Genomic DNA, 25,610 nt, shown 5'->3' on the forward strand with positions numbered 1-25,610 from the left:
CAAGCTGCAATATCAGTTATTGGGCAACTGCGCACCTTCAATTTTTCGTCCACAAAAAGCGCTCGCTTTGCCACTGGCATGCTCAGATTACAGTTCTAAGTGTCTGACAACATTACTGAAAAGATTACTACAGAGTAAGTTTCTGTTGTAACATGAAACAAACCCGCAATTGCTACGGGTGTGGTCCGAGCAAGGACGCCGGAAATAGGAGGGTAGAAAGTAGGGAAATCCTGGAAACACGTCTAATAAAGTGTCTCTCTGTAAATTATAGTGTCCTACTCTATCTGTAAAGTATCCTGAGATAACTTCTTTTATGATTTGGCTCATAAAAGAATTGAAACAAATTGACTGTCAAGTTACTTGACTGTATCTTAACACGGCGCCTTTATATCGCTATATAAACACCTGGCAAAGTAGTCAAAACCGTCTCCGTGGTAATTCCTGCTACAGTACGTGTCTGCAGGACCCCACTTTGCCATTATAACGCCCGCATATGCACACACACACACACACACACACACACACACACACACACACACACACACGCACACACATGCATACTCACTCACACAGGCACACACTTACACATACAAGGTGAAAACAATACCAGCACTGCTGTGGCGACTGGTAACAAATGTTCCTCGATGTAGTAATAATATAGCAGTAATATTTGAGATCAACATGAAAACTCCTATATTCATGCCAATGTGACTTATTTTAAATTAGTGTTATCTGGGTTCCTCATAATCATAACCCAGTTATGATGTTTACATACACCACCAAACCAGAAACTGGGTTACGGACTGGCTGGGTTCTCGCTGCGTTTTCCCCCAGACTGAATATCTAATAAGCTGACTGACTGACTGACTGACTGACTGAAGTGGTTAAATGACATTGTGTCTCCATGTTCCTAATTTTTGGTCTATATTAAAGAGAATGATTCATGGTCATGTCATGTGGATCACAAAAAAGTTGCCGAAAAAGTTCACTCTTTAAAAACTAGTCAAGTAGTCAAGTGTCTAAAGTCAAGGTGCAGCTTTCTGCTCCTCGTTTATGGTTTATTCATAATGAGACTTCACACTCCCAAGGACCAGGGACTGGACTTTCTGACGGCTCTGTGTGTGTGTGTGTGTGTGTGTGTGTGTGTGTGTGTGTGTGTGTGTGTGCGCGCACGCGAGCGAGTGCGTTTCTGAGGCAGAGACATTGAGAGTGTGTGAGTTAAAACTGGACAGGTGTTATGGATGCTGTTGGCTGCCTTCAGATGGCTGGTCTATTCTGATGGAAAGAGGTGGCTGGGTTTGTACTTGTCACACACACACACACACACACACACACACACAAGCTGCTCGGTGGCTGACATTCTCCTTTTTTCAACTCTAATTGGTCCTCTGGGAGTTGTCAGAGGTCTCAGTGGCTGTCTGCAAGGTGGCAACATACACACACGCACACACACACACACACACACACACACACACACACACACACACACACACAAATACACAGCCATGCATCAGGAGAAGTAGGAGATGGAGGCGACAGAGGAGGAGAGGTGCTGTGATTGTCACCTTAAGGTCAGGAACATTTATCACGGTGTGTAGGGACAAAGGAGGGAGATCGGAGAGGAAATATATCACGTTGGTCTGTGCTGCTGTTCTAAACTGGCTGAGACTGTTGGATGAATCCGGACTGCTTTAATAACAGTTTCACTGCTGTTCTGAGCATATCAACTCATACACGCCACCTAGTTATGCGCCTGGCCACGGAGTTCTTGCTCTATGCTGTTGGCTGCAGCCTGACAGAGGCTCGTATTTGATGTGATGTGCCGAGCTCTAAAGTGCACAGCTCGAGTCTCAGCATAACATAATTGAATCGACTCAGTACTTCAATTCTGTGTTGTACCTGAACAGGAACTCAGCGTTTCATCGTAAGGACCCTGTGTTTTGTGGTAGCTCAATGTTCGCTTGCCTCGTCAGCTCATTAGGCGTTTGCTTCGTGCTGATGTCATTTAGTAGGTTGTAGAATTATGATTGACAGTTCGCTCTTTTACTCAGACATCTTCGTGAGCTCTTCTGACACTCAGATTGGACAAATGCCTCTCTCGCTTCCTTGCCATTGGCTGCAAAATATATGTCCGTTGTTCTGGAAGATTTTACCCTAAACTTTTAATGCAAACACTGCTGTTATTTATTTTTATTAGGATAGGAGCACATTAATCAACATTTCTGTAAATGCGCCAGTGTTAGCCAGACGGCTAATTTTCAAATGTAGCATGCATATCTATATAGTGGGAGGAAACCAGAGCCTAGGGAGGTAACATACAAACACCAATCAGAAAAGCCCTGCCTGGACCGGGGATCGAACTCTGCCCAGTTAGGGGATCAAATTCTGCAGTGCCTATTTGCTGTGAGGCAGAAGTGCTAACCACTGAGCCACCGTGCCACCAATTATATAGTGTATTGCAACAGCCTGTGGTCTGGACCCCAATTTTAGGACAGAACATTCCTTAGTATTTAAAATAAAGAAATTGGCTTGCTGGCCGAATTTTAATGAAGATTTATAAAAGGGCATTTTAATCTAGAATCAACACTATGCTGCATGAGCGACTTCAGCCCGCTCATTCAGGCCAGGGGGGGGGGTGCCAATACAGGGGGCTCCGGCAAAAAACACACAGGGCAATGCAAAGTCGCTAGCCTGGCTCCACCCTCCTACGTGCTTCCGTACTTCAATTTTCATTTTCCTTCAGTACGTCATTTGGGTTTGCGGTATATCCGCGGGTTTTTTCGGTGGCCAGGATGTTGTGGCCCCTCCTCCCCACGGGGATTCAGGAAAAGTTTGATTTTCCAGCTCGCCCCGTTAGTGGTGAAGGAGTCGGCTAAGGCTAACGCTAGCGATGCTAAGGCTAACGCTAGCGATGCTAAGCCGACGTCACGACCAAAACGTTAGCGATTGGTTATGGCAGATTTACTGTCTTTTTTTTGTATGAAGCTTTGAGTTTATTAATACTCCTATGTGAGTATTAGAGTAAAAGTATTAGTATTAATGTATTAGAAACCGTTGTGCTGTGTTTGATACAACTGACCCGCGCCTTCACAGCACACAGGGCTGTTCTCTGTCTGAAGGCTGCTAATGGCAAGTGCCCACTACAGGACTTTCCTCTCTGCGACAGTTTTTGGACTTCCCAGACAAAAGCCCCATATGGGAGGCAAAATGGCTCGAAGTGTGATGTGTGAACCGTTCAAAAATGCCTCACAGAAACATTCCCGATATCTAGCAGGCTAAATATCTGGCTGCTGCCGGTAGGCATGGGCCGGTTACTGGTTCAATGGTTTCAAAACCATTAAAAATTTCCGTTACACCGTTCCTGCGGTATGAGCTGTTTTTTTGGGTTCCGCCATCCATTCCGACAAACCCCGACTCCAACATTGACGTCTAATTCCATTGTTTTCCATTGTTTTCAAACGTCCCACCACTCTGACAATTTTTGTTTCCGTTAGGGTTAGGCTTAGGGGTTAGGGTTAGGGAATAGCAGCATGTCGGAATAGAAGCATGTCGGAGTGGCGGCATGTCGGACTGGCAGCATGTAACCGTTTTTTTTTTTTTACAAGTTGGCAAGGACAGAAAGTGCAGTTTAGAAATCCCTCTCCCTGCCTGTGTGCAGGTTGGTTAAAAATAAAAATACATTGTGTTCAATGGAAAATAAGGTGTTTTGTACCCAGACATTTCAAAATAATACATTTTAAAGCTGTAAAACATCAAACGGTGATATTTTTGCTGACGGTTATCTAACCGTCATAGTCTTATACCGGCCCATGCCTAGCTGCCGGGGAGCCACAGCTCCTTAAGCAAAAACCCCAATATATAAGGTAGCCCCCATGTCTGTGGCCAGAAAGATGGCCTAAACATTCTGTATTAATTTCCTCCTGTAATCTTAGCTTGACTAATCACTGCAGTGTCTGCAGTCTTTCTTCACATTCAGTTACTGCAGTGGCTGAGTTTGTACAGTTAAGCCCTTTAAGCAGATGGTGCTCAAGATCAGCTGATAGATTTTTTTCTTTTTGTGTCAAGAGTTCCACTGATATTTGTACAGCGACACCCTGTCAACATGTTTCAAAGTCCGTTTGGATAAAAGAGGAATCACAGCAGAGTTTTTGGAAAGTTTCCAATTTAGTAGCCAGTGTGATTTTCACACATAATAAGCCTGTTGGGGAATAATCAGCGTGGCAAGATATAATCAAATCTTTGGTGTTGCTGTTCCAAGATCCAGCCTACACTTCTCTGCATGATTGTTCATATTAAATATTTACTCTTTTCCACTGTATAAAAGTGTTTATACAGATCAGGCAGATCAGCTTACTGTATTCATTCTATGTAACAAAAATGATGTAAAAAGAAAAAGTAATAGGAGTGTGATAGAACTCACTACTACCCAAACGATTTGAAATCCTTTCCTGGAAGGATGGACGCATTTGGCATTCTAAAACACTTTGGTATACTTATGATGTGCAGCGATGTAAAATTAATGTGGTTTTTAGTAACATGACCTAAATTGTTGTGAACTGTTTTGTGAAATTTGTATTCTCCTTGAAGACCTCTAACTTGTGATGGAGAAATATCAAGGCTTGCCTTCAGGCACTACCGATTAAAGGATCTGTCGCTGGCTTGTTATAATGACTACGTTCACATGCACATAATATTCCCTATTTGGCCTTTATTCCAAAAAAGACAACATTCCGACTAAGCTGTTTACATGCCTAATGAAAGTGAATATTCCACTAATATTATTTAACATGCAGCCGTGCAAAAGTAGGGTTCTTTGAAAGTTCTCCAGCTGTGGCGGACTTGTTTGACCGTGCAACATTAAACCAGCTTCTAGAAAAGATCGCCGTCGAAGTCAAGTCTCTCATAATGTATAGAAGTAGTTTAGAAGTCTTCTTCCGACCTGAAATGTGGGCTTTTTTATGGATTGCTACCGCAGCCTTGCAACCTGTTGGCTGGTTGGTTTGTGTACAACAACCACTGCAACGCACAGAGCTGACTGTAAGCCGTAAATGGGCAAGATGCCGTAAACTGCCGCAAACTCCCGCAAACTGCGGTAAATCCCCAATTGAGACGCATATTCCAAATGCGCTTTATATGTATCAAAAGAATGCTCCTAAAACCCAAATAATACCAGCATATCCCACATGCCTCGGAAAATGGTTAATTTCCACATGGAATATGCTGGTTACATGGTCTGTACCAAATTCAGAATATTGGAATAATAGTGGAATATAAGTGTGGATGTAAACTGCTGTGATTTTGGTGCTGACTTCTTTAGGGTTTGGTCTTAGGCCGGCAGTGCTTTAAGAGCATCTTCACACATTCACATACACACTAGAATAACTATGCGATGGGGGAAAAGTCCCTTTGAACCGGAAAACTTGAAGGCTCCAGCCTCTTTCCCTGCACAATAATGGAGTGCTGAGGCTCGTTAAAAAACCGAGTGAAGACGTCCAGCCAGAATCAATCAGTCTCCTGTGTGTTCTTCACCTGATTAAATTAAAGCCTTTTCATACAGCGCCAAGTTAATGGGACTAAAGTAGTACAGGCAGACAGCGGGAAAGGAAACATTAGACAGAGCAAGATAGAGACAAGGAAGGGCAAGAGACGGGGGGGGGAGAGAGCGAGGGAGACTGCTTTGGTATTTGTCAGTCAAGGGCTTCAACAACATCAATAACATCAAGGAGATGAAATATCTTTACAATGCAGGATATGAGAATAATGCAACTGTATACATTAATTGGTCAGAGTAATGGTTTCATTGCGCTATAGGAATTACGGTGCTTCAACCATGCCGGTGAAGCTATGCTACAGTTGTGTTGTGATGGCCAAAGGGTGAAAACCACTGTTGCACATCAGGGCTGCACCCTAGGGCTGTAAATGTGAACTGATGGTGGTGGATTATTCTTCAAATCAAGCTCTGCCAGCTCACAATGAGCATTAGTTAGTTGATCAATCAGTCGGTTCATCATCACGTCTGTCTTTCCTCAATGAGCAGCCTCAAAGAAGCACTTCACTTTTTATTAGGGCTGGGTATCGTCACCGATTTCCTGAATTGATTTGACTTCGTCTCTCTTTGATTCCGATTCACAAGGTCCCGCTTTGAGTCGATTTCCGATTCAATGTGGATTTTTACATTACATTACATGTCATTTAGCTGACGCTTTTATCCAAAGCGACTTACAAATGCTACATATGTCAGAGGCCACACGCCTCTGGAGCAACTATGGGTAGAGCTGGGCAAAATATCGATATTATATCAATATCGTGATATGAGATTAGATATCGTCTTAGATTTTGGAAATCGTAATATCGTAATATGGCATAAGTGTTGTCTTTTCCTGGTTTTAAAGGCTGCATTACAGTAAAGTGACCAGACTGTTGTAACTGTTCTATTATTTGCCTTTACCCACTTAGTCATTATATCCACATTACTGATGATTATTTATCAAAAATCTCATTGTGTAAATATTTTGTGAACGCACCAATAGTCAACACTACAATATCGTTGCGGTATTGATATCGAGGTATTTGGTCAAAAATATCGTGATATTTGATTTTCTCCATATCGCCCAGCCCTAACTACAGGTTAAGTGTCTGCTTATGGACATGTTGGTTGATGTATCGCAGTGGAAATTGAACCCAGATCTTCCACACCAAAGGCATGTGTCATATCCACTGCGCCATCACCACCCTACCCTACCCTACGATTTGGGACATTTCCGTTGCAAAACCAATTTGGCTTGGATATGAAAGAGATTCTACAATTGTTTTGATTTTACAAAGGTTCCCTCTAACCGGGTGCATTATTAAAGTAATATTGTTTACATTAAGAATTGAACCCAAGGCAGTTGCATTAATGTACTTTTTATGTATTAGTCAACACATTAATGTGCAGCTCTACAGACTCTACGGTCAGTGAGTATTTCATTCAGATATCTTGAGGTGACAGTCAAAGCGACCCCTTTTAAAACGGCCATGCCCATTTTTTCCCTCGCCAAAATGTAGCCTACCTTTGGAGCATTACTTAACCCCCTTCCCAACAAGCTAGCATGACATAGTTGGTATCAATGGATTCCTTTAGGTCTTTTGGTTTCATATGACACAGATCAAATCTGGATTTTTTTTTAATCAATATCAGATCATTAAAATTAACATTGATTTAAATAAAAAAAAATTAAAACCCAGCCCTACTCTTTATCGTCCAAAAGTCGTTCTGAACCCCAAAAATGTGACATTGATCTAGTGTGAACAAGGTGTTGCTGTGCTGTGTCAACTGAATGCAATGACGTACATTTGTATGGAAAGTAGCTCAGATTAAAAAAGAGCATTTTGCTTGTTGCAGCAAGACACTGACAGAGCTCTGTGTGGGAAGATAAAAGCAAATTTCCTTTCAGTGTCATAATTGCTGTGTATGCGTTCCTTCCAGATCCTTCAACATGAATGCGTATGGATTTATTGATCCAGTGCAGTTTTTAAGTGCACAAAGGCAGTTTTTTTGGAAAGTGTCTTTCAGATGCTATACAACCACTACATCGGTGGTCAATCATGTTTGAGGGAAACGTTTATTTATATCCTGAAATTATGCATGCAGGAGAGCGGGGAAGGAGATATTCTCGTTCTGTTAAATATTCACCTTAACCACTGGTGTAATCACACCTACAGACTATATAACAAGTTGACAACGGCACTAAGATGACATGTTATTTCCTGTGAGCAGCAGAGAGAGAGAAACGTTCTGTAAACGAGCCTTAAACCTTAATGCGTGGTTCGACCGAAAAGGATTAACTCAGTAAATATCAAGATTTAACCACTAAATGTGATGATTAGACATTTAAACCTGGATTGAACCCAATGGATTTAATGTGGGCAACAACAAAACAATCTTATTTTTAATCATCAAGCATTAATCAGTCTCTCCAGAAATGGAAGAACATCTTTTCTTAATCTTAGCGATTTCTCCAATTAACGCAGGTTTCTGAAGCACTTCTACGAGCCTAAGTCAATTAAACGTGCCCCAAAGCTGCTGGATGCTCCACTGTGTTCACCAGCTCGTCTCTAACAGCGTCTCTGTGCCGAGTGCTGCTGAGCAGGTAGTGTACAGAGGCTTATCAGCGCGTTTTAGCTGAAAACAGCTGGCTGCTGCTGCTGCTGCTGGAAACCAGGTTGATAAGAGCAGAGTTTGAAAACCAACACATTGAGCTAAAAGGGGCTAAAATGCTCCATGAAGCTGAGAACTGCATACCTTGCACGGCAGCTGAATTCTGGCGAGAATATTTTTCAAGTTTTCAGCGGTGATCAAAAATTAAAATCTGCAGAAGTCTTACTGTTTGTGGTGGACAAGTTTAATTTAAATTTTTTCAAAAGCTGCGGAAAAGCTGCGAAAATTCCGTCGGGCCTGAAAATCCATCTTGTCAGGCTTCAACATAATGCCTTTCTGAACTAACCACTTACCGTTGGTTCAAAAGAACAACGGCCTGCGTGATGTAGACAGATGGTTTATCCAATCACCTGCCAGGTATTTAGTGCCTGCCCTTTTCTAAACAGTTTCTAATGATGGCTTCTCAAATGTTGAGAGTTGGTGAGTTGGTGATAATTTGCTGTGGGTTCATCACTAAACTCACATTATACATTTACATCAAAGCATCTATTAGTGCAGCTTTAGAGAGAAAGGTCTTCAAATCTATTTGCTAAGAGATGGCTATGGAGAGATGGATGTCTTGGACAGCAGATGCTTAAAGGTCCCCTATTGTTATAAACAAGATTTCCATGTCTTTTTATTATAAAACAGGTTGAGCTGTTACATAATAACTGTGAAAGTATCAACATGCTCAATCCACAGAGTAATGCACACAGCCTGTATTTAGAATACAATGTATTTGTGCCTTTAAACGAGCCGCCAGGACTTCTGTACGGTTGTGATGTCACAACTATACTGTATATAGGTAGAAAGTGCTGCTGCAGTGCCGCAATAGTCATTCCCCGGCTGCAATGACGGTGCAGAGGCTCTGAGAGCGTAGATGCAGAAGACTCGGAAATGCTGACCAATCAGAGCAGACCGTGTTTTTTTCGGGGATGGGGGCTTAAAGAGACAGGCGCTAAAACGGTGCGTTTCAGACAGAGGGCAAATACAGGTATACTCAGACAGACAGTATGAGAAAAACAGTGTTCTATGAACATGAAAGCACGTAAACATGTTACAGTAGAAACCCCAAACACAAGTATGAACCTAAAAATGAGCATGATATGGGACCTTTAAAGAATTACAAAAATAGAAATTGTGCACAAAGGTATTCAGTATGACCTTAATCATGTAAAATACATTGTGATAATATACTCTTCATTGTGTAAAAACACATCTTGATAAAAGGTTCAGTAGCCGTAGCTAGTGAAGATAAGATGCCACTTACCTTTCATATTTCATAACCTCGTCAACATCTTCTGTCTGATGTCGTGATGTTCTGTCTCTGCTCTTATTATTACAGTCTCTCTGTGGCCTTTTCATTGGATTTCTGCCTTTGTTGTTTTAAAGTCAAATGATAGTCTGACTCTATTGCTTTCTCCGTGTGTCACTAATGACTGTACGGCCGGGCGGTGGGAGTGGGAGTGCATTTATGCGTTGTTCTCTTAATGCCAGGCGAAAAAAAGATGATGTGTTTATGTAGAGACAACCGTGGTAAATGGGAATATTTCACGTTGTCAGGGTAAAAAAAAAGGATATGTGAGCGTGTACAAATTGTTTTTGAGTTTATGAGATTTAGAGAACTCTCTGTGGAACTGTGTGGGTGTCTCATTTGAGTTTTCACTCTTCGTGAAAAGGTTCATCCAAGGTACTTGGCCCTTTTGATTTACTGTAGCTGTTGGGTAACTGGGATGAAATTATACACATCATTCATCGTTTAATTTGAAGCATTTGCATGAGGGGTTTGACTGACGGAGCTCAACAGCGATTGAAAAAGCAAGCGAGTAGCCATTGGGCTTACTCCGTCAAGGAAAGCATTATTTGAATGCATCAAACATCTGCAGGATTGCTGCGCTTTAATGGTGGTAACTTAAAACCACTTGCAGCGATATACCGGTTTCACGGTATACCGTGGTATGAAAATTGACGGTTAAAATACTGTGTACATTTGCTTATCTACAGTATTGCAAAAATATTTTTATTTATATTTTCTTAAGGGAGACACAACTTTCAATTATGATAAAGCATTTGTTCAACCAAAAGAAATTCTATTTTCATTCCCTTAAGGGTCATTGTAACTGATAATAATAGCGTAACACCTGATATACTATTATAAATTAATTATTGTCTTTATCTATACTGTTACTATAATTGCCACTGTTCATCATGTCATTCCATTATACCCGCTGCTTTAATTACTATTAGTCATATTTCTCTCTCTCCATCAACGTAACTGGCGATCAAACTTGTCGGTTTTGAGGCAGTGTGAGACTCTGGTACAGTAAACAGGAAACATCCCCATTAGCGCTGCCACAAGACAAAGTGTTATAATACACTGTGAGGGTAACGAAAATCGAAACCCAAGCACCGTCTCTCTTCTTTCTCTCTTTCTGTGGGAAAATGCCTTTGAGTGCGGTCAGGAAATGTCGAGATCTTTAAAAACGATCTGACAGGAAAAAAATAACTGTGTAATATAAAGTCTGCGTGTGCTCAGGGCTGGGCAATTTGCGATTTTAATTTCTGCTCCTAGCGATCACAGAAACAAAGTAATCAAGAAAAAAACGAGGATTTTGCACATTGCATCTTGCGAGTAACCTCTGCGAGTCTTGTGTTCTGATAGGGGAATTCAAAAAGTTCAACTGTGAAAGTATGAAGGGAAATTTTCCAGTTCAAGGGATTTTCATTGTTGGTTTGTTTAAAGATGCAGTAGGTAAGACTTATAAAACTAACTTTCCGTCATATTTGTTGAAACTGACACTATGTTCCAGTAGAATCTGCCTGCGCTACATTCGGGGGTTAAAGAACACAGGATGTCACCGACATGGTACTTCAGACAGGGTACCTGCGGGGTCTTAAATGTCTTAAATATAATTTCGAAAACTAAGGCCTTAAAAAGTTTTCTTTTTCTTTAGAAAGTCTTAAATATCGTTCACAAAGGTCTAACATTTGTGTTGCTCTTTTTTATAAGAATTAATAACTCCTATCGTCACAAAGCATGTATGTATTGAGTACTACAATAAAATGTTGTATTAACTTCAAGTACTTGGTAAACAATTATTTGTATAGCCTACAATCGTTTCTGATATTCCATGATACCCTATCTTTGCCAGTATGTTCATGAAGTTGGTATTATATTTCATTCTAAATGGTGTTAGAAAGGTCTTAAAAAGCCTTAAATTTAACTTGTGGAAACCTGGGGGTACCTCGTCAGAATTGCAATGCTTAGCCCAGCCATGTACTCATTACTGTCGCTCTGCTTCTTTTACAGCCCCTTCCCCAGTCCGTCAAAACCTGAAGGACTATGACTGATAGGGCCATCTCCCAATTCAAGGTGATCCAGTTTGGAAGATAAAACATCTGTGACCTGTGCATCCTACACCCCCTCCAGATAAAATGAGGACTATCTCATTGGGCGTTGTATGGCTGTGTCTCGGCCTGTCCCTGGATGCTTTGTCTTTGAACGGACGAAGAAGAGAGACAGTAGATGGAGAGAAAACTGGCCCAGCGATCAGAGGAGAGAAGCTGCTCAAAAGAGTGAGACGCGGCTGGATGTGGAACCAGTTTTTCCTGCAGGAGGAGTACACAGGCAGCGACTACCAGTACATTGGCAAGGTAAGCACAGTGCCACCGCCTCCATTTTTACTCACAGTGAGTGAACATTGATATAGTCTCATATTCTACTGATTGGGGTCAGCCCTATGTTCCCACAGCCCAATGGTCCCACATTTCTAAGAATTATTTTTTCACTGAAAATTAGGCCGTATGTTCCCACAGCCCTATGTTCCCACATTTCTAAGATTTTCCTTAAAATTAGGCCCTATGTTAGGGTTAGGGTTACATTCCATCTGTAGTCCATTGCTACTGGATAATAGGTTGGGTGTAATTGGCTACCAAATTGGGAGAAAGGGGGATAAAATCTGATACAAATTTATGAAAAAGGAAATGTGGGAACATTGGGCCTAATTTTGAAAAAAACCTTAGAAATGTGGGAACATAGGCACGCTCCCCTATTGATCAGTACTACATTGTTAGTACTGGTGAATATCCACGAAAACAATAGACAATAACATTGAAAAGGGCGACAACACCATTTACAAAAGCCCCAAAAAATTGAAAAAAAGGCGGGAAAACCCTGGGATGAAAAAAATGACAAAAAAACGTTGAAGCAACGAAAACTTCCTTTTACTACATGAAGCTAAGAAAACTGCTGTACTTTTACTGCATGAAGCTGTATTTTCACTACTTGAAGCTAAAGCCACGTTGTGTAGGATTTGAATTTAAAAAACTACTTTGGCGCCCCAGTGGTCCTATTTAAAATAAAGATTTAAAAAGCACTGTTAGGAACAGCAAGACCTGCTGATACACTCATTTTCTACAGACAAAAACGTATATACCACCAAAGTAATCTAAAATATGGTTCTATTCACACAAAAATTCTACACACAGGGGCTTTAGGGACTTTCTCCCAAACGCAGTGCAGAGTACCCTGAACACACAGTACAGCATGTATTTTCGGTAACTTTGGATGTGTGTCAGAGCTCTGTAAGCGCCGCTGCTGCAGCCGCGTTTCCTCACCCTGCCACCGTGAGAAGTTTTCACAACACAAATAGATTCTCTAAAATTGCACCGGTGTGATATTTTTTGCAAAACTTGTGTTGGTGACTGCGCTGTGCAGTATACGCATTCAGGGCAAAGAGGTAGAGATTCTGACAGGAAGAATATGGCAGGATAGGCACAAAGACGGAGTGTGCAGTGTGAAATGAATAAATCAGGAAGGTGTCTTCCTGATTCTCTCATCTTACATGCACAGAGACTCATGTGGTTCATGTGTTAATGTCAGTACTATAGTCCTCATCCTCTCATTGTTATCCTAAGTATGTTATATATGTTGCATATCACCACATACTTCCCACCATTTCCATAATATCCACCTATCACATTTCTGTCTCAGTATTCTCACTCTTAAAAAGACACAACCACATTTGCATTTATATAATTCATTCTTTTTTCAAAGGGGAAAATTCTAGAGCTGCAAACTAGTGGTGTGCCATACTGCAATATTTGGTATGGATCAGAAACCAATTTTACATTTGGATTATTAATAAGTTAAAACCAAGGACAGAATTTTCATATGCTTGTATAAATTTGTTATGTTACCACTGCATCTTTCAGCCTTTTAACAAATTATACAGCTTGTTGTGGTTTCATTTTTGGCCTGAAAATACAGCCACACGGCTCTTCTCTTCCTCTCTGCCATTCTTCTGCTCCATCTCTGTGTGTGTGTGTGTGTGTGTGTGTGTGTGTGTGTGTGTGTGTGTGTGTGTGTGTGTGTGTGTGTGTGTGTGTGTGTTTGTGTGTGTGTGGTGCTGGCCACTGCCCTGCCTGGCTGCTTGCTTGCTTGTTTGCCTGGCACCGCTGAGTCACGTGACAGTACAACATCAACTCACAAGAGTAGGGGAGGCGGAGCAAAGTGTGCCTGCTCCACGCTTTAACGCAGCGGCACTTACACAGACCCAGACAGCCAGGTCGCCTCTTTGATGATCCGCAGCGCTGCACACTGGAGAGAAACTGAAACTTAATTATGGATCTCATTACAATTGTATTGATCAATATCAATACCAACGTTGGGATCGATATTATCAATATTTTGGATCGATCCGCCCGCCACTACTGCAAAGGTTAACTTGTTTCAGTGGAAAATTTGCACCCTGCAAAAAGATAAACGCCGCATACACTATTAAATGAAGTGAGAACTATTCACACAATACAGGTCAGACTCCTTCAGAAGTAGTGTGAACACTCAAATCTAGCCCAGATCTGATTTTTCCAAATCAGATTTAGACCACTTCCTTATGTGGTCCTGAATCAGACCCACGTCTGATTATTTTCAATGCGGCCACAGTGTGAACAACCGAGGCGGATTTGATGTGACTTTTACGTCAATCTACATCGACGTTTGTCACAATTATGCGTCGGCAGGAGTTAGCCCTAGACATCCACACAGACCTCTGTAGTGAATTTGCAGCCATAAAATCCGTCTCTTTAAGGCCCTTATTGAAGCTGTACGTGAAACATGCCGTTTGCTGAGATATTGCACTGGTAACGATAAGGTGTGTAGTGTTACCGTACTCTGTGCAGAGATAGCGGGGTTACGTAGGGATTTTCCATCTGCTCTGTTTAATATCTAGAGGAGATGCTGACTAGTAGGCCTATTAGTGAAGTTAGCCCACAGTGCAGAATGGAGCTGTGCTGTTTGATCAGCAGCCAGATGCTGGGAGCTGTGCTTGCTGCTCTGTATGAAGCCTGCCATCTGACAGCACAAAACAAAGCAAAAAGCTTTGAAACAAACAGGAGTTTGCCACGAGTGAGGTAAACACAGAGAGAAGCGCCACAGAGTCGGCAGACTTTCCTCCCTGCTGGGGTGTTGCCGTCACAGCAGGGGTCCTGCTGGGTGCTTCAGATACAGATATGTGTTGGTGACAACAATATGGTTTAGAGACAGATTAGCAGGGACGGGGGCAAACATTAACGTCACTTTTTTTTTTACTCCTGATACCATGGATTGTAGACATTTAAGAATCGTCTAAAACCGAATATGTACCCAGTTGTGATCCAGTGTATTAATATTCAGTTACACAGCAAGCATTGCCCTCCCTCTGCTTGACATCATCCCTTTCCTGTAAGAACAGTAAACAACAAACAACTCTAGGCCTCAGTTGAGTTCATCATGCTCCAATCCAGCTCCATGTCTGTCAAGCCAAACCCCCCCCCCAGTATCAACAGGAACAGGAAGACAAATCAAGTAACACAAGTAGCTTTGAGTCCGTGTGTGGTGCGTTCATGTGCAGAGTCAACTATGATCATCCAGAACTTCCAAGGTAATTGTGATCTAGGCAACTTGGTTGTGGCAAGAAGGGATTTCCTGCATGGGGTCGTGTGTGAATGGGAGCAGGGATCAATATTCAGGGAAATCTATATAGTCACTTTTGCACTTCAAGACCTGCTAACCCTTCAGGGGAAACACTGGAACGCCTGTGCCTGTGTCTGGACCAGCACGTATAGAGTTAACGTCAATCTGACGAAAAAACGCTTTCACGTGGAGAGAGCAAACCAATCACAGACTCCAAGTCCAGACTCCGACGAGGCCGTATTTGAATCTGCTACAAGTTCACGGTTAAGCATTTACGCCAGCTCTTTCACGAACATTGAATATTATACACATTACAAGAACTTTGGCACCAGATAAAAACAGCTCCTCGCCCGCCATGTTCCTGAAAATAAGAAGAGATTTTTTCCGCCGCGTACACACACACACACACACACACACACACACACACACACACACACACACACACACACACACACACACACACACATCCAGCCATGCCTCCATCTTCTTCTTCTTCTGGGTTGGCATCCATACGTGTTGCATCACCGCCATCTGTTGAACTGTCCTTTGCCTGTGAAAAGAGGCTTAATTCAAAACCATCCTAAAATTTCATATCTTGTTTTCTCACATAGCTCAGGAAGAATTATGTGTGATCAAGTCACAGTATTTAAATGATTTACTGACAACAATTTCTTGAATATCCCAAAAGTCAGGTGCACATTTCTACAGTCCTTGGACAGTTCATTCTCCACGTTTGTGGCAAAGGAGAATGCCCTGCATGTGTTTAATGTCGTCTACGGTTATTATAGTGGTAAAGAAGACTATAATGTATCTGTCTGTATTTTAATCTTAACATATAAATACAGTATGTTGGTTTTGCTGCACTTACAAGATAAAGTCCAAGTGCGTGCAACCCCGGATCTCTGAATCCTACCACCACAGTAAAGCCCACTGCTGCAGGGTTTTTCAATAAAAGTTAGAAACAGCAATGAGCAGAAGTCTTTCTGTGGTACCAAATAAATGTGGTACCATTGTCAGCCTGGAGGTGATTGTATGGTGGAAATATGTCAGTGGAGAGACAGCGATCTGGGACACGTAAGGACTCCAGAAAGCCTACTCTGTTCTGGAAAAGTGCTGCGGTGAAATGTTCGCAGGCTTCGTCAGCTCCTGTTAGGTGAAAGCATGGAGGTGTTGCCGCCCTGCAGACTGACAGATCAAATCAGACTGAACACTGCTGGAGAGAAAGATCAAAAGGAGAGAGGGAGGGAGGGAAAGAAGGGCAGAGAGTGAGTGGGAGGGAGGACAAGGGGAGGGGAGCAAAGGAAACGAGGGAAGAGAGGAAGAAACAGAGGAGATGTAGGTTTTGCAATGTTGGGAATAAACAGGAAAAGGAGGACACAGGAGGTAGCACAAAAGAAAAGAAACAGAACAAGAAGTCAGCTTTAAGAAGACAAAGAGGTGAGGGGGCAGAAGAAAGAGAAGTAGAGATTGAAACGGTAACACCGCATGTTGACTTAAGAAGGAACAGTAAAGACGTAACCCGAGTTTACGCTCACAGTTGAATAGAAACGGTAACATTTAGTACTATTTCCTCACTGTTAGACACTTAGAGCAGAATATTTGAACCAGAAATGATAAAGTCAATTGTGATGTTATTTGATATTTCAGTTGTTATGAATGAAATAGCGTTGGAGGTTGGATGTGCTGAACGCACAGCCCTTCTGTCAACTCTCCCTTGATATCAAGTAAAGGCAAACATGCCCCAGAATCCTTTGATTGCCACACGATCAAGATGGAGACCCTGAACCCGGCAGAGTCCACACAGCCAGACAGTCCACAGAGTTCATCCTCAGCTGTTGAGGTAACTCAGTTAGTACACAAACATGGACACAGACGTTGATTTGAAATGACATGACATTTGCTGAGTTTGGAGACATACATACATACACACCTGCACCGCTGCAGACAATCAGAAAATACTATAACAGCCATGTTTACAGATATAGTTTATCCAGGTTATTATGTACAGTGTGAACATCATGTCCTGAATATGATGACCAGGAAACCAGGACATACTGTGAACTTAAAAATGTACTCACTGAGACACTGTCTACATTTACATGCACTTAATATTCCAGGTTTTGCCCTAATTCCCCGAAAGACAATATTCCTACTAAGCTGTTTACATGGCTAACGCAAGTGAATATTCCACTAATGTTCCCGTTTACATGCAGCCGTGCAAAACAGGATTTTTGTCCCTTCTTCAACCACCTTCTTAAAAATGACGTTGTTGTGACGCATATTCCAAAAAAACTGTTGAAACCCAAGTCTTTCTGAATGTTTAGATGTAGCTGTGTTTCTCCTTTTAGTCCTTTGAGCGTGCATCTTTACCGCAGCCCTGCAAACTTGGCTGGTTGGTTTGTGTACAACAACCGTAATAAACGCCAAGAGGCCGTAAACTGTCCCAAACTGTGGCTAAAACCCACACTGAGACGCATATTCCGAATGCTGTATACATGTACGAAGAATGCTTCTAAAACCAGAATAACAACCGCCTATCCCACATGTCTTAATGGGAAAATGCTAAAATCGGAAAAGGGCCTTAAGTCGGAAAATTCAAACGGAATGGATATGCTGTTAACATGACCTGTATTAAATTCGGAATATTGTCATATTCGAAATAATAATGGAATATTTTAGTGTGCATGTAAACTTACTCAATGGGTTTTCAGTTGCAATGCTTTGAGCAGGACAAATTAAAACTCCTTTCACCTCTGTTTTGGGATTTGGGTATTTGGGAAGCAGCAGACGTTTCAGAGGTAGATATGGACCTTTTTTCACAGCAGACATTTTTGACTTGTCATAGTAGGAAAAGCACTATTTCAGTGAGTCAGCGTGCACAATACCAGGGCCTCTCCTAAGTGGAATGCAGCCATCATTAATGGTTTAATACCAGGGCCTCTCCTAAGTGGAAGGCAGCCATCAGTAATGGTTTAATACCAGGACCTCTAAGTGGAATGTAGCCATCAGTAATGGTTTAATATCAGGGCCTCTCCTAAGTGGAATGCAGCCATCAGTAAGGGTTTTGAATACACCTGCGCTTCTCCTATTATGACATGTCAACATGTCTGCCGTGAAATAGGTCTATATCTTAAAAGATTGAAAAATTGAAACTCCAAGCAATGAGAAAATGTTTTTCCTCATTTGGGCGAGTTGACCCTTTAACTTCCTAACAATCCTTCACAACTAGAGCACTAACGAGAGAAGCGAAGAGAAAACAGAGCACTTTAAAAGGTGAGATCAGTGACACGGTCACCTCTGTCCGTTCTGCTCTTGAAAAAATGATAGTGTTGAATCCTCCCACGGATTTAATGAGACACATGCTGCGTGCTCATGCTGCATTATCACTGCATCTCTTAAACCTCGTGTGGCTCACAGGCTCAGGAAAAAAATTATGAAAACCCTCTGAAAGGTGGAGGGGGAAAAGGTGCAACAGGAGAGAAGAAGCTGGAAAAAATGGACTATGTGAAAAATATATAATAAAGTGGCTCAAAATGTTTTCATGGCACATCACTGGTTTATGAATACACAAAACATTGTCTATATGTTTGACTCAGTGACACCATTTTTCCTGTTCATACAGCAGAGCCAGGCAGATGAAGTGTGACCCATCCCTCGACACTGCTGATTGGCAATGTTATTTTATGTGTTTGTGTGTGTATGTGTCTGTAGTTAAGTGGGGGGTTATCAGCAGAGAGCCAGAAAGACCCTGAGGGGGGAAAAAAAGAAGCTTTTTGCTGTCTTTGAAATATGGTGCAAGTGTGGAAGAGTCTAATTATCCCCTCAGTATCATCAGAGGTGTACAGAATTAAGTTTAGAGCGGGTTTGGTTGTTCCCAATATCATTTACCATCTGCAACAGCCGATGTCCAGCCGAAGCTAAGACTTAAAGGTCCAATGTGTAGGAATTTCTCCCATCTAGAAATCATATATATCTCAATCAACTCTCTCGCACCACGCAGTTCAAAGTACGTATTACAGCTACGGTAGCCTTCACGCTTCAAAAAGCCGGTCTCTTGCTCTTTTCAATCTCATTCTTCTCTTTCTGGGCGAAGAAGAAGAAGAAGACTCCTGTTCCTGAAATTTGGATTTTGAATACGTGTGGTCCTCCATGTTTCCTTCTTCAAACTGGCCGGGGCCGGGAAGCTACGATACCCGTTAGCAACATTAGCAGCAGCTGTGAGTTTATCATGTGACAGCGAAAACGTGAAAGGCGGAGCAGTATGTCCTGTATGTCCCTTACCGGCTAACGTATTTTATCATGGAGCATGAATATGGAGCGTCTACCCCAGTTCATGTGAATGCAAATGTAAAATTTCAAGCCAAAAGAAATGCTTGGAATTGATGGTGGTGGTAAATATTCATGAAAAAGGACAAGTTTGTGAACGGGCAACACGGATTTTGATAATGAACAGCTAAACACGTTACACACTGGGGCTTTAAGTTTTATTAAAATCATTAGTGTCCGATAGGGGAATCTTTTTAATCTGGTTTATTGCAGCTTTGCATTATTTGTTTCATACCTACAAGCATACTCCTTTTTGAGCCACTGTTGCTAAAATCTGCTGTAATTTCATGTCAAATGAAATTACTTTTTTATTTGTCAGTGGCCCTTTTACATTTAACCCTTTGAACTCTGCAATACAAATGGTCCGCAAGTGCCGACATTGGTCATTTCTTGGAGTATCTACCTAACCTAAGCTAAAGGGTTACGTAAGTAACTATTACAATTAATAAAACTATTGAAATTGTCATAAATTAAAAAACTGGACACATCATCAAATTTTACTAAACTCATAACACATATTGATCTAAAAGATTTCTAAATTCAGAAATATGAATTCAGCTTTTAATTTGTAACAGGGACATTTCTTTTTTTCTTCTTACATAGTCTTGCATTTAAGGAAAAGCTGTGATTGGCTCTGTTGTTTTTTCAAATGTGGAAACAGCCGTCAGTTTGGGCACAACACCAGGACTATTCATGCCACTGAATAAATCGGAGGTTATAAGGAACTCGGCTATGTGGAACGTATGCCAAGTGTTACGGAAGCTGTTCTGGCAGCGTCTTGTGGCCCAACACCTCAGGCTTTATGTTGGTTTCTCCGTACATTTGTTGCCCATCTTTTGGATACTTGGGTGTAAACCAGTTGAAATGCATGTCAACCTAAGCAGAAGCATAATGAGGCAGGGTAACAAGTAAAAAAAAAGAAAAAAAACTGTCAAAACCAATGGCCGGATAGGTGACGAAGGGCAAAACCTTCGGTCTGTTTGGTCAGATCACGAAAGAGGTATGTCAAAAATAATGTAGCCACGTTTCAGAGGGTTTCTGCATTGCTATTGCATCAGTAGATTATGCGGACCTGGGACTTAGCTTCTTCTTTTTTTGGTTCAGAGGAACAGAGCTTCTGTGGGAACAGAGATATTAAGTTGATAGGAGAATCCTCTCATTGACAACCCAGCAAAACAACAAGCCAAGTCTGCAGATTGTGATTTTTTTTTTTTTTTTTTTTGATGAGGAAGAAGAAGAGGCTGTGAGTCAGCAGTGTTTTTTTTCCCATCGAGGCTCGTTGGTATGAGTGGAAAGAAGCTGAGGAGCTGACCACTCAGCTGTATGTGATTAAAAACCCATACTGTGGGGGCAGACTCAGTTGGAAAAGAATAGCTTCTTAAATGCTTCTCAGCAACTGGTCATATGGCCTTGTGTGTGCTCTAATTAATTTGGCTTACAGTTAATACACCAGTCATAGTTCTGTTTTAATGAAAACTCAACTCCTGGCAATTGCTCTTGGTGTTCTTCACCAGTGTTTTGCAAGAAGAAAATAATGAGAGTAACAGGCGAACTAGCTTTAAAAGAGTTTTCTGGGTTCGTGCTGTGTGCTGTGTAGTGGATAGAGGCTTTAAAGTGGTAAGAAAGTATTACATTGAAGAATGGAATATGGAGTGGTGTCAGAACCCCCACCTGCCTGATCCCACTTTAACCCCTGGCTGTTTGCGAGGTTTGGTAGAGCCGACAAGTCCTCTGATTCCTCTATTTTCTGCAGAAGTTGAATTGAATTGAATAGAAGTGAAGCCCTTATTGCGATTGCAGTAAGTGTCGAAGAAACACTTTAACACAAGACACAAGATTGGAAGTCATCAAGTCCACGGAAAATATTGTCATGTTTATCTCTGTGGGGCTAGCTCTAAACCCAGAAGCAGCGAAAGAATTCTAATATCACTTCAGCAGCTCCATTTGCGGTTTTTATTTATTATTTATTTGTATTTGATTTGGTGCATGGTGTCATGGGGATATCAGTGGTTCCCGCAGGATGAATCCTACTGACTTTAGTAAAGGTCCTTCTATCGTCATCATCAGGTCAACGTACTTCATTTAGAAAAACATCGTTTTTGAGACTTCTGCCAGATCAGATGTTTTATAAAATAAATAAAAAATGGTATTAGACCCTTATATAAATCTAGCCTAAGCCAGTGTTTGTTAGCAGCTCACACCTTCCACAGGTAGTGGGAGAAGGAGCAGCTATAATGGCTCGCTCACACACACTCACGTACAATCAAAGGCTTCACCCTAACACCTGGCCTGGAGGAGTGAAGCACGGATGAAGGGATGCAAGGTGAACAGCGAGCCACTTGAGGTCGAGAGATACAGACAGAGACAAGGGGCGCGAGAGAGAGAGAGAGAGAGAGAGGGAGCCAGGTCGTTGCTGCAGGTATCAGAGAAAAAAGCAGCAGATCTCCCAGCAGATCCGATGGATGTTTACTCCTTCAGGCGCAACACACAAACCCTGGCTTTCTGCGGCTGCTCTCTTCGTTTGAAGCCGCCGCTCTTGCCTTTAGAAGATTTCTGTTTTGTTTCTCGGTCTCGAGCTGACTCTGGGTCTTTTTTCTTTCGTGTTTCCGTCTTTGCTGTCCTTTGCTTCTGTCTTATATGAATCTGTCACTGTCCTCCACTGGCCTGTCCATCCTCTTTTCCCTCCATCCATGTAGCATCAGTAAGCTCTTCCCATACATAGAAGGAAACTACAGTATATACTGTTACTATAATTGCCGCTGTTTATCTTGTCATTCCATTATGCCCACTGCTATAATTATTGAGTCATATACATATATATATTTAATTATTGTAGTTTCTCTCTCTCTCTCTCTCTCTCTCTCTCTCTCTCTCTCTCTCTCTCTCTTTGTCAATTTCAATTTTTAAATTTCTATTTGCTTTATTGGCATGACAAAATCAATACATCTGTGTTGCCAAAGCATAAGAACAAACATACATACAAACAACAAAAAGATATAATGATAATAAAAAATACAAGTAAACAGGATAAGTATGATTTAATTGCAGATAATAAACCAACTCTGTGCATGTCCCTCTCTCTGTCTTTCTCTGTGTCTCTCTCTCAGTTCAATTCAATTTCTTTCAAGGGGCTTTGTTGGCATGAACATCTCTCTCTCTCTCTCTCTCTCTCTCTCTCTCTCTCTCTCTCTCTCTCTCCAACCGGTCGAGGCAGATGGCCGCCCACCTAGAGCCAGTTTCCGTTCATACAGACAAACAAACAGACAAACTGACAGACACACTGAGCCAAAAACATGACCTATCCAATAATAAAAATCAAGACTGTCACCAGACTTATCCTGCAATGTTTGGAAAAGATCATTGCTAAAACTAACTGTCAGTAGGAATCCAAACCAGGCAGTTAGCTTTTGCTCTGTAAATGAACGGAAATTTGGCATTATATATCCATCATAAGGGGCACTGTCATTACTGAAGATTGGTGGTGAAACCCTTCCTTAAAAATGGGCTGTACAACTGCCTTTAGAAAATGAGAAAAGACAAGTTTAGAAGTTAATAGATTAGATTAGGCCTGAAGTGTGTATATGTGTTGAACTATGGTTTGTTGAAGCTCTGGATCACTGAAGTCCGTTATGTAACAGTCATGCAGAGGATCATAATTAGGCACTTTGTGTCCATCTGCAGCTCCAGTCGGACCAGGACAACGGCAGTGGCTTAGTCAAGTACGTTCTGTCCGGCGAGGGGGCCGGCACCCTCTTCGTCCTCGATGAGAATAACGGTGACCTGCACGCCACTCGGCGCCTGGACCGCGAGGAGAAGGCTTTTTATATCCTCAAGGCCACAGTGGTCAACAAACAGACGGGTCAGAAGCTGGAGCCAGAGACGGAGTTCACCGTCAAGCTCCATGACATCAACGATAACGAGCCTCAGTTCAGCAGAGAAGTTTACACCGGAAGCGTGCCTGAGAGGTCTGATTTCGGTAAGGACAACTCTGACTGGACCTTGTCATTGCAGGATGGCTTTGATTTAGGGCTGGGCAATACATCAATATTATATTGGTGCGTGCATACATACACAAACAAATAAACATTAAACGTGAAAATAAAATAAACAATAAATTAAAAAAATAAAAATATATATATATACATACAAAGTAACTGTTGCATAAGAAAAAGGGCTGAATGGGTTGAGTGCAACATTTGCATAGAATATATAGTATACGCAATGGGCAGAAGTAAAGTCCAGGATGAAGGTTAGTGGAAGTGAAGTGACTAGGGATTGGGGGCGAGGGGTTAAGAGTCAGTGTTAGTGGAGTCCGGGGCCTTGTTGATGAAATATCTATATATTTAATATATATAATATGTAATACCGTAATATCGTTATATGGCAAGTGTTGTCTTTTCCTGGTTTTAATTTTTTATTATTTATTTTTTTGTATTAACCTTTATTTTACCAGGAAATAATCCCATTGAGATTCAGAATCTTTTTTCCAAGGGAGTCCTGGCCAAGACAGCAGTATAATAGTTCCATATTAAAATATACAGTAAATAACAGACAACATACAACAACAAAAAAGATAGTTGGCAATTTAACATCATCTGCAAAAACTTTAAAGGCACTTTCATCGAAGACAGTTGGCGTATGGCAAATGTCATACATGATTTGCTCATATGATGGAAGATTACATTTCCTGGTGGTGACTTTAGGAGTCAGGAGAGAACAAAAGTAAGGAGGCAGTTTACACAGTATGGCCTTGAAAAGAAACATATACCAATGCTGCGATTGTGCAAAGAAGGCCAACGAGCAATCTCATACAAGCTACAGTGATGAGTAAATGCTGCATTACAGTAAAGTGATGTCATTTTCTGAACCTACCAGACTGTTCTATTATATACCCACTAATACATTAAATCAATATTATTGCTGATTCTTTCTATCTAAAATCTCATTGTGAAAATATTTTGTAAAAGGGCCAATTATCAACCCTACAATGTTGTCGCAACATCGAGGTATTTGGTCAAGAATATTGTGGTATTTGATTTTCTCCATATCGCCCAGCCCTACTTTGATTGCCCTTTCCATGTCATTTTCGATTGAATGAATGAATTATTTGTTAAAAAATGAAAGCATCATTGCAATATTTGTCAGTAATCGCCATGTCAATGTGTATCTCTCAGGTACATCAGTCATCCAGGTGACAGCTACGGATGCTGATGACAGTATGTATGGGAACAGTGCCAAACTGGTGTACAGCATCAGCCAAGGACACCCGTACTTCTCTGTGGACCCAAACACAGGTATGTTTGATAGGGGTGTAAATCACGCGTTTTATCGCGATACGACATGATATCAATTTCTCTGGACAACGATACAGTATTTAGTGTTATCACAAAGTCTGCCACGATACGATTTTGATTCGATGCAATTCACGGGCCTGTAAACCGAGGCGATACAAAAGCCAATTTAACACAGTCAGTTACATATATATATATATATATATATATATATATATATATATATATATATATATATATATATATATATGCGCTACCACTGATCCAACCCAGCCACCAAACTATGCTTTTTAATGAAAAGAATAAATATAAAATGGGAATCTCAAAATAAAATTGCATCTTAAAGATGATGATATGTATTGCTATTTTCATGCCAACATCTTGTTAGTTTAAGTAGTCAAATTTAATACAGTGTAAAATTGGCATACATATGATTTAAAATTTTTGAATATGCTTTTGATACAGTTTTTGAGACTTGGTGCTGTGAACATTTCCGTTGGTACCAAAAAAGTATTGAGGGTATACCTTTCCAGTTGGAATATAATCTCAAGTCAACACTTCCTGTATGCCAAAGTAAAAGTTCAAAAGAGTATCGCCGGTAAAACATTTGGATGTGAAGAAGCAGCAGAAAGTTTCCATTGAAGACTTACATTTGGGGAATCATCAGGGTGTTCCTTTAAACTAGTATCTGTGCTAAGCTAGGCCAATGTCACATGTCACTGACCTTTCTCTGCACCGGACACACGGAGACGACTCTGGCGGTGCATCTCATAGCCTTTAAATAGCCTCCTCGAGTCCTCCCCGAGACGCGAGGAAATCATGAGAGGAGAGAGGCAACGAGCGAATGTGTTTTTGGAGGGAT

The 25,610-nt window shown here is 41.3% G+C and overlaps 1 protein-coding gene across 3 annotated transcripts in view; it reads left to right on the top strand.

Annotated features, from left to right (window-relative positions):
• The window catches only part of LOC114565192 (cadherin-6), a 78,403-nt gene that overhangs the window by 21,037 nt on the left and 31,756 nt on the right, over nt 1-25,610 (top strand). For 2 of the 3 annotated variants that reach the window (XM_028593092.1, XM_028593093.1), the window contains exons 2-4: nt 11,490-11,833; nt 23,139-23,433; nt 24,632-24,751. In XM_028593092.1, the coding sequence (XP_028448893.1) occupies nt 11,615-11,833; nt 23,139-23,433; nt 24,632-24,751 (634 nt within the window). In that variant the 5' untranslated portion in view covers nt 11,490-11,614. Of the gene's footprint in view, nt 1-11,489; nt 11,834-16,856; nt 16,972-23,138; nt 23,434-24,631; nt 24,752-25,610 lie in introns of those variants that run through there. The other variant, XM_028593094.1, reaches the window with a different exon arrangement.

The sequence above is a fragment of the Perca flavescens genome, chromosome 12 (genome assembly GCF_004354835.1).
Source record: "Perca flavescens isolate YP-PL-M2 chromosome 12, PFLA_1.0, whole genome shotgun sequence".
In the NCBI taxonomy this organism is placed as follows: domain Eukaryota; kingdom Metazoa; phylum Chordata; class Actinopteri; order Perciformes; family Percidae; genus Perca; species Perca flavescens.